Source organism: Mirounga leonina, unplaced genomic scaffold (assembly GCF_011800145.1).
Source record: "Mirounga leonina isolate KUSES-001 unplaced genomic scaffold, KU_Mleo_1.0 Mir_178, whole genome shotgun sequence".
Lineage (NCBI taxonomy): Eukaryota > Metazoa > Chordata > Mammalia > Carnivora > Phocidae > Mirounga > Mirounga leonina.
The window spans coordinates 26690327-26700050 of record NW_023270464.1 but is presented as its reverse complement, the minus strand read 5'-3'; the positions used below and the strand labels follow the sequence as shown (position 1 = coordinate 26700050).

The window sequence follows — 9724 nt, the reverse complement described above, 5'->3', positions numbered from 1 at the left end:
GAAAGGAACAGACAGCGCTTTGTTCCACAGGCACTCAGTCTGGTGGAGGAGAGAAAACGTGAAAGGTGCAATTTAGAGTGGAAAGAGGGATCCTGGAGACGGGACTAGGGGGTGCCCTTCAGCTGACCACAGCAGAGCCACCCACGCTCCTGCAGAACCCTGTCCAGCACCCGCGGGAGGCGAGCCAGCCATTATCACAGGTGAAGATCGTGGGAGGTGGGGAGGGACACCTTGTTCTTTCCCTGGGCTCCTCGGCCGGGCGGCATAAGCCTTCCATTACTCATGGCTCTGAAATCCTCTTCCACCTACTGCCTGGAGGAAGCCTGTTGTCATCAGGAGAATGAGGTCAACAAACAAGGAGAGCCTACAGGCGAAAAGACAGAGGATCTTGAAGGTGTTTGACCCCCAGGTCCAGCGAAGCCTGAAACCAGCTTGAGTCCCATCTTTCCCCTTTAAAGGAACCAATAAGCCTCGGGGATTCTGGGACCTCCTATACAGCTGTTCTGATTCATTAATACGGATGTACAAACAGGTGGTAGACAGTGTACTAAGCTCTTCAATTTTAGTTACTCCTGCCATTCCAAAAACCGATGATTCACGTGAACTAATGAAGCACTGTGAGATCTTGAAGGGCAGGCACGTCAGTCCTGGGTGCTTATCGGGGAGGACTGAGTCCCCGTGTGCTGAAACAGACGTCCCAGGCACGGCGGTCCAAGTGGTGCACACACATGGGATGGATGACGGACGCAGACATCTCGGAAGGGGCTCTGCCATCTGGATGAGCTGTCTGGCTTGCCTATGATTCGTGGCCACCCGGAATGGAGGAAAAGGATGGACGTTTTTGAAAGGACAGCCTAGTGTTCCAGAGGTGCTGGCCACAAAGAGCCCCAGGACACAGCCCACTGGCAGGCGCTTGCTGGAGAAGGGGGTGTTGCGGTCCTGTCTCAGGGCTGTGGGTTCGTGTCTCCATGTGACTGCGACACCAGAAGAAGCCCCTAGACGTTGGAACAAATCAGGTCGTTCAGATCCGCGACCAGCTCCTGCCTGGAGATGGCCTTCCTCCTGCCCAGCTGGCCAGCAGACCTGCGGAATTTGGCCTGGCTGGGGGTGACCTGGAGGTACTGGTCATTGCTGCCGTTCTGCTGGTCGCTGCTGGATGCCGCCGACGTGGAATCAGATTCGGTGAGGGAGGGCTCCACCTTGGGCTTGCCTCTGAGCTTTGGGGGGTGCTGTGCAGACTGGAAATTCCGGGAGCGTGGCTTTTTGTGCCCATACACCGGCCTGTCGAGTGGAGCCTCAAAGCTATCATCCCAGGACTTGAAGTGCATCCTTCCCTGGTGCTCGGGAACCAGGGTCTGACTTTCCGACCTGTCGCCAGCATAAAAATGAGGAGCCCCTTGGAGGCCTCTCAGGGACTGGGGGTGGAGAGACCATTGAACCAACTCTCTCCTCGGGGCATCCTCCTCTTCTTCGCTCAGCTGTGGAGAGTGCCCCTGCTGGGGGGCCCAGGACACACCTTGTCGCGTGGTCCTGGGGCACATCACCATGTCCCCTAAGGCATCCATCCTGAAATGTCTCTCTGGCCAGAAAGTGGGATGGATTTTTTGGCGAGAGTCTCGTTCATTAATGATGTAGTATCTGGGGGCGCAGGACCTGGGACCAAGCGGCACCACGGCCGAGAGCCCCGGTCCACGAAGAGGGGGGTCGATCTGCTGAAAGTCTCTTCGGAAAAGAGGTTCTGAGCGCACAACTTCAGCGTGCTTCGTCCGCATCCCGGGGGAGCAGGACCTGTCCTGGTGCCGGTCACCTGCGCTCGCGCTCCGACCACGCAGACACCTGTAAGACAGGTGGTGAGGCCCCTGTGCCCTTGGTGCTCGCCAAGCCCCGTGCCTTGTGAGCGCGGCGAGCGGGGGCAGTGGTGCCCTCGGCCTGTTCGCCGACCCACGTCCCAACCCGTTAACGCAGGTTCTGCGGATGGCCGCGTGGGAGTGTTTGGGGAACGCGGCTACACAGATGTCTTTACTCCTGGGATTCTCAGAGCCCTTCATGGAATGATGTGCACGGTGACTCTCCATGGAGGGGGTAGGACATAGGGGGTTTGCTAATATATTTCACGAGGGAGCCCCCTTTCGTCCAGGAGCACGTAGTGGGACTAACATTTGTGGAGCGCCTGTTAGGAGCGCTGCCCCTCACCATCTCTGCTGGGCACCTAGCTGTCCGGCTGCCCGGGCCGCCCACCCGAAGGAACGGAGTCCCTCCTCCTTGTCAAGGCCCCACAGATACACGAAGACAACCCTCCTATAGCAAGATTTCCAGTCCTCTGTTAACCTAGCCATTGTCTTTAAGAAAAAAGCCAAGACCCCAACATACCATAACCCCTGTATTTTATCCGTGTGGCAGTCACTGTATCACGTTCAGATCCGATACAATTTTCTATGTGAGTTCGGGTCAGTGCATCCTTCCAGAAGCCCCACCTCCATGAAGGAGACCCAGGGTTCCACCCATGTTGTATGTGCAAGTAAAGCCGAGACAACTGACCCCATGTAATACAGAGCGATCTTGCCACTAACTTGGCCAGCCTAGAACTAAAATATAAAAGATCTTGCCAATACTATGGCCACTGTGAAGTTAAAAAATAATAAAAAACAATTATAAAAGGCATTTCCCCCCCTTGGGCTATAGAAATACATACCCTAGGTTGGCAGGAACGTTGGCTTAGAGGTTATCTGGCAGAAGGCCCAGGAGGAAGAATGTCCTGTTGGACACACTTTGTCCCCCCATTTCTTCTCATAGCCACTGGCCCCGGGGCCTTCTGGCAGAACTGGAATCGGATGGCCCTGGCCCCCTGAAACCACTGAGACCCTCAGATCCCTAAGGGCTCCTTATCCTGCACTTTACGGCCCTGGGCCTTCCCTGGCAGGTGTCACGGCTGGGGAGGTGGGTTTCCTGCCGTGCAGAGGGTCAGCTCACCTGTTAATGTGCTGCTGGGGCCTGCATTTGGAGGTGCCAGGAAGAGGTGCGCTGGGGCTGCCGAGGCCTGACTGGGGACTCGGGGGTGTGCGTTGGGCGGCGGTCTCCCCCCCGCCTCTCTTGCTGCTGGATGAGTCCAAATTGACCAGAGTGCCATTGCTCTGGGGCGCCACCGAGTGAGCCGAGGACAGCCGGCTGCTGGGGTCACTGTCCTTTGGCAGCCTCATGCTGCTTTCCTCTTGGGTTTGGATTCGGGCTGCAGGAGGAGGGTGGGATGTGAGGGCGGGGGGTGACCCATGCAGGCTGATGGAGCAGCAAGCGTGCGCTGACTTCCAGCTGCTGGGTCTGCAAACAAGTGTGTGTACGTGCAGATACACCCCTCCCTTGGGCAATACGGGGGTCTCTTAGGGGCTCCAGGGGCAGCTGAGTTTCCCTCGAGCTATCCCCGCCCACTTGCCTCCCTTCCGGCCACACCAGCCTTCTGCTTTCTGTTTTCCTTCTTTCTGCAGGAGGCTCTTTCCTCTTCCCTCAAGGAGCCTGGGTGGGAGCCAGTTTGTCCAGGTGCTGCTGGAGGATTGGGATAGAGCAGGTGTGCCCCCTGTGTTGGTGGCTGGGTGTGCCCATCTGGCCTTGCCCTGCGTGCGGGAGGGGGACGGAGGGGCATGCCCTCGTGAGGCCGGACCCTGGGGTGGAGACTTGGGGAGGGGTCTTGCCAGGAAGGAATGGCCACTGAGAAGGACACAAAAGTGAACAAGACAAGGGCATTCTTAGGGGTTTTCTCCAGATTTCTGGGTTTCTTTTTCTCCCCTACCTCAAAACTTCCTTCTGCTTTCAGACATGTTTTGGTGTTATTCACAGGCCTGGGTATGATGTAAAAATTGTAAACTTAAGCCAATATTTATAACCCTAGATTTTGTTTTATTGTGCCTAGTTAATTGTGAAAACCACAGTTTATCATTGGTGGTATACCATGAACTGCTGTGTTTTTAAATATAGTCACTGACTGAGACACCTGGCATTTCTGTTTTTACTTACCTTCTACCATTTGGGCAACCTTCTTCTTATCTTCAGATCTGGCCTAAAATACAAATGATAAGTATATGTTTGTTTTGGATATAGCAGGAAGAAATAATAATACTAATCTTGGGTGGAGAGTGGGGGGAGATTTATATGTCATACGTCATGTCCCTACACCTGTTGTCACTTGGGGACAGCATACTCGGGACTCAGACCTGTTACTTGAATGAATAATGCTGACACCCAAGAGCTGAAGTTTTACCTAGCAAGTTTTATTTTTAGACCATGTTTAGACTCTGCCAGTATGGTTAACCTGAAACACAAAAGAGAAAGTATAGATCGACAACATGGGAAATGTATGTTTCCCCAAAAATGCCCTTTGCCCCTCCAAATTCATTTCTTATTTGATTGCTTCTGGAACTGTTTCTTTACATGAATTGATATTCATGGAGTTATGCTTTCAAAAACTGAAAAAGGCAGATATTTCTTGCACAGAGTTCTGGGACTGGGGTGAGGCAAGGGACACACCCACTCCCAGCTTTGTGGGGCAGGGTCACCATGAGCCTGAGGGCTGGTGCTTCCCTTGCCTCCCCCTGTCCTGGCCTGGTGTGGTGTGGCAGGGGGCGGGGGGGCCGCGGTGTGCAGAGACTGGACCTACTGGTCTCCCTCTGACCGTTCTGAGAGCGCAGTCCCAGGTGGTAGAGAGGATAATGACGACCAGAGTCTAAAAGTCATGAAAAAGTTGTGTCTTTGGGTCCAAGCAGAGTGGGTGGGCTCAGATGTCCAGGTTGACACAGGCTGGGGCAGCCACGAGAGGGTGCCAAAGTGCTCAGGGCATCAGCAAAGCCCCTGGGATAGGAAAAGCAGGAGTCTGTTAGTTCCTGGGCAGATGGGACCTGTCCCTGGGTGTTCTTAGAAATAACTCTGCAGAGCCTGGGGGAGGCGTGGCCTTACGCCCCCGGGGTGGCCAAGACTCATCGTGATTTGGAAACAGGACCTCACCCGCATTCCCTTGCTGGCCAGACCTGCCGTGTGGCTGACACACAGGACAAGGCAAAGATGATCCGATACTTGCATTTTGGATCTGCATTCGGAGCTGCTGGTTGCTGAGCTTCAAGGACCTTGCGATGCTCTGAAGGTAATAGATGAGCATGCTGGAACAGAGCATGGGCCATGAGTGAGCCCCAGCCGGGGTCTGGGCTCAGGGCACCTTCCCTGCTAGGCTGGTGGGCAGGAACCAGAGGTCCCCAGGTTCCATGTGGGGGAACCACCCCACTCCCACCCTCAGGGAGGAAGGTGTGAGTGAGGGCTCGAGCCGGCCAGCATCAGGAGGGTGCTGCTTTCCTTCTTCCTCTTGGTTTTCCCAGCGACCTCCCCTGACCTGGACTTCTGCAGGGTCATAAGGATAAGGAAGGGGTGGGGACGGGAGGGACGTTTTACAGTGCATCATGCTATGAGTGCTGGACCCATGCGCTGCTATGTTTCCTCTAAGTCAAAAACAAGCAGAAGCTACTCAGCTGCTTTGTAAAACCCCTTTCTGAGATTATTGCAACTTCTGTCCAATGGGATCATGGTAATGACGTGCAGCCCCATTGTCCTGGCCCCAGCGATTGCCCAAACGTGGCTGAGGAATCAGGCCCCCGAACTTCCCCGGCTCCTGTGTGATCCAGTCCCTGCCTGGATCATCAGGCTCTGTACGTGACTTGGCAACGAAGTCATAGATTTTCCGTAATTATTGAAAAGCAGCGCTCCTTTGTTGGCCAAGCTGGCTGGGAGATCGTGCGCGGTACTCACAAAAGCAGGAGCACAGCCGGCAGGATAACCACTGGGCTGCTGACGTAGCCCACCATGGAGCCAAACCATGCGGGGAAGTCCTTCTCGATCGTTTCTGACACGATATCATACATTTTCTCCTGTCCGCTGCGAGAAAAGACATAGCTCCAGATTGGATCGCTCTGAGCAGAAGGATGCGGCAGATCCATCAAGAAACAGCTATAGGGCTAGAGGTCCAGTCCTCAAAGTCAGTTACACCCCGATGTGAAAGATACGTAACACTCCTAAGAAGATTTTATAGGAACTAATTGATTGATACTAGATTTGAAGGGGGAGTCAGTGATCCCAGTGTGTGTGTGTTTAATAATGTATACAAACCTAGCCTCTAAATGTCGCATATAGTTTCGAAACTGACCTAAAGCAAATGCTAGGTAGAGACGTCTAGAAATCGCTACCTTGATGCGGATAGATAAATAACATAGAATCAGAAGTGACATGGGCTATCTGAGCGGATGGATTTCTCTGTAGCCCAGGAGCCATGCCCCTGCCCCTGTCGCTTAAATGAGCTGTATCTTTTCGAGATGAGCACAGAGGTGAGCCTCTCTGAGGGCAGCCTGCTGTCAAGGAAAGAGCACTGGTCTTGGATTCACCAGCTGTGGGTTCGAGCTCTTTCTCTGCTGCTGACCTGTTCTATCAGTCAGGAAGGGAATTCGTTTCCATGCAGGGGCCCTTCCCCTAGAGCCGTTTGTCGCCCCAGGCAGGGCAGGCAGAACCAAATAACTTACCTGAACGGCCCGCAATTTAGAGACGGCTTGTACCGAACAATAGCAAAAATCGTTGGCAGCATGCACAGGAAGAGCATGAACAGGAGCATCGCTAGGTAGAAGTTGTTGGATCTGCAAAGAAACCGCGTGCCACGTGCTGAGTCCCTTCTGTGGCCGGCTGCCGATGATAATGCATATCAGGCACTTTGATAACTACATTATCAATGCCGGAGAACCAACACCAAAACCATACCTCTGACTCGTTACGAACAGAAAAGCCTTCCTCCCGCTGTTACCTAGGAAAGGGTCTCTCGTAGGGTTGCTGGCAGCTTAGCAAACTAGAAATGGGTGCCCAAAGGGACTTCATAGATGGTCCAGCCCTGCCTGTTCATCTACTAAACCATTGCCGAGTACCTGTCCACCTCAAACCAAGAGAGTGTCAAACCCTTGGTCATCCCCATATAAGCTTGACTCATTGAAAAATCTTAGAACCTTTCCTCCATCCACCTGGGTCCCTACCTGATGGTCCCCCCTCCTGTTCCCAGCCTTGAACTTGTCTCCTATGTCTGAGGATGGTCAGGCTCCTCTCTCACTTGGATGTGGTTTTTGCCCAACCTCTTATCCTCTCTGCCTGGCTGCTCAGGGTGATTGTTCTGCCTGATTAAGCCCTGGGCCCTGAGCTCTACGCTGGTATCAGGGAACTTGGCTGCCCAGGTGTCCCCAAGGATGGCTCCGATCTGTTGGGTGTGCAAGGCCCCGCCCACAGCTCTGGAAAGAGGATGGGCGGTCAATCTAGAGATGGTCAGCTAGCGCTCTTTGTCTCTGTGTGTCTCTCTCTCTCTTTAGTGAAATAGACTGGACTAGAAGAGAATAGAAAATATCAGAGCACATACAAGGTAGTAAGCAGGTGAACGTTAATTGTTAATTTGTGAAACTTTCTCTATGTCCTATATATATGTATATATATGAATGAATATAATGAATATGCATACATACTATATATAGTGGGTGTGTATATATTTATATTCTTTTATATATGTGTGTATATACACACATATAAATATATATATGCATGCACATGTAAAATATATAAAAACATATGCCTATACATATGTATAAACGTATGCCTGTACTTGCATCCTGGCCACCTGATAAAATATAAATACATTGTCATGTAAGCAGTTCATGGTCAGAAGTTTGAAAGCCACTGATACAAACCCACAGAAATAACTATTATGTCAAAATAAAACAACAGGGCTCTGATCGATGTGTTCAAAGTGTGTGATGAATTCACCAAAATGGCTAAAATGAAAGCACAAGCGCCCTGCGAGCCGACCGCAGCACCCCGAGCGTATCCCCAACAAAGACGCCGAGGAGCCTGTTCAAGGCAACATTATCCTTTCCAGCCAACAGCGGGGAGGAACCCATGTGCCTACCAACAGGAGTGTGGATAAAGACACTGGGGTGTTTCCTCCATGAGCTGAGTCTCCCCAGCACAATACTGAGGGAGGGAAGCCTGAGACAAAAGACCCCGGAGTGTGTGCACCTCCATTTAAGTAAAGGAAAGAACTGGGGACCACTAATGCCCTCAGAAGTTGTAGTAAGTGGAATCGAGTACAAAGGGGGGCGGGCTCTGGGTGTTATTCTTGTTCCGCGTCTTGATCTGGGTGCTGGTTACATGTGTTCAGTTTGTGAACATCCATCAAAATGGACATTTATGCCTTGTGCATTTTCTAAATGGTTATTAAACCAGTAAAAAGTTAAAAAAAGGGGGGGGCAGGTAATGATTCAATCCGTGGGCAGGGCATTGGAAATGGCTTCGGGGAGGAGATAAAATGGGGGGACAGACAAGAGCTTGAGAGGCAGGCCGCTGGGAGAGCCCCGTGCTGGAGGTCGCCCCGCGAGTGAAGAGGGTGCGGATGGCCTACGTTCTCTGTGTGGGGCAGACTTGCTTCTCACTGACCTGGAGGCTCGGAACACTTGCTGGTGAGGCACGTTGCAGGTCAGCACAGCCCAGCTCCTCAGGTACATGAGCCCGATCAGTTTGAGGACGTTGAATGCGGGGAGGCATGGGGAGAAGAAAGCCCCCATCCTGGAGCCATGGAGGAAGGCTGGTTAGCATCCGGCCTCCTCCCACACATCGCGGGTCTGAGACTTTGGGGTTTCTACCCTATGCCTGAAGACCTAGAGAAGCCGCAGAGAGGTGTGCGGCCCTAGCCCTCCAGCCGGGGTCCCCTTGTAGAGCATCCCCTGTGCACCTGCGTACCCTGAGCTCATCTCTCCCTCTACTCCTGGCAAGGGGTGACTACGGCTGACCCCACTGTCTGAAAGTTTGCGTTACGCCACTCTGCTTTTATGACAGACTGACCTTAGGACCTGTTTTCGGTAATAGAAAGAAATCCGAAGAGGATCTTTGCTTTTTTTGCTTTTACAAAACGGTACGGTAGTCCCCCCTTCTCTACAGGGGTTCATTCCAAGACCCCGGGTGGGTGTCCAGAACAGCAGAGAGAGCTGAACCCTATAGAGACTGTTTTCCCTGTACATAGTACATACCTATGATAAAATTGAGTGTATAAATTAGGCGCCATGGGAGATTAACAACAACTCACAATAAAATAGAACAATGATAACGATACACTGTAATAAAAGGTATACGAATGTGGCTTCTCCCTCTCAAAGTATCTTATGGATCATACTCACCTTTCCTCTTGTGATGATGTGAGATTAATGTAGTTACCAAAGTGCCTCATATCTAGCAAATATTAAATACATGTTATGCATTACTTTAATACTGTATTTGTGAAAATTTTGCAAAATGGAGTGGACTCTAAGGATATAGAATTTGATTGAAGAAATATAGTTGATGCCTCTCTACTCCCCACATTTTGCTGAATGACTATGAAGAGAAGTTGTGTTTTCCAAATGTATGGAGCATTCAAAAAGAGAAGTATGGAAACTTCTTTTTCTTTGCTTGCTTGTATTTTAACAAACAGCACTGCGTACGGTCCCTCTAGGGGTGGAGGGATGACTCAGGGAGCTCCCTGCCGTGCACACACACACACACACACACACACCCACGGACACATATGTGTGGATCCCATGGCCCCCTTTGGGTATTCAGCATCTTTAGAAACAGGATTGCCTTGGCCAGGAGTTGCCTGCATGAGCAGATTGCCCGTTTCGGGCCTCATGCTGGGATG

At 51.9% G+C, this 9724-nt stretch overlaps 1 protein-coding gene across 1 annotated transcript in view; it reads right to left on the bottom strand.

Moving 5' to 3' along the window:
- Positions 1–985: 985 nt before the first annotated feature.
- The window catches only part of TMC3 (transmembrane channel like 3), a 38328-nt gene continuing 29589 nt past the window's right edge, over positions 986–9724 (bottom strand). Inside the window, exons 16-22 of the mRNA XM_035024360.1 lie at positions 8488–8616; positions 6546–6656; positions 5782–5907; positions 5063–5141; positions 4006–4048; positions 2971–3226; positions 986–1836 (exon numbers count right to left, since the gene is read on the bottom strand). Of these exons, the coding sequence (XP_034880251.1) occupies positions 996–1836; positions 2971–3226; positions 4006–4048; positions 5063–5141; positions 5782–5907; positions 6546–6656; positions 8488–8616 (1585 nt within the window). The 3' untranslated portion in view covers positions 986–995. The remainder of the gene's footprint in view (positions 1837–2970; positions 3227–4005; positions 4049–5062; positions 5142–5781; positions 5908–6545; positions 6657–8487; positions 8617–9724) is intronic.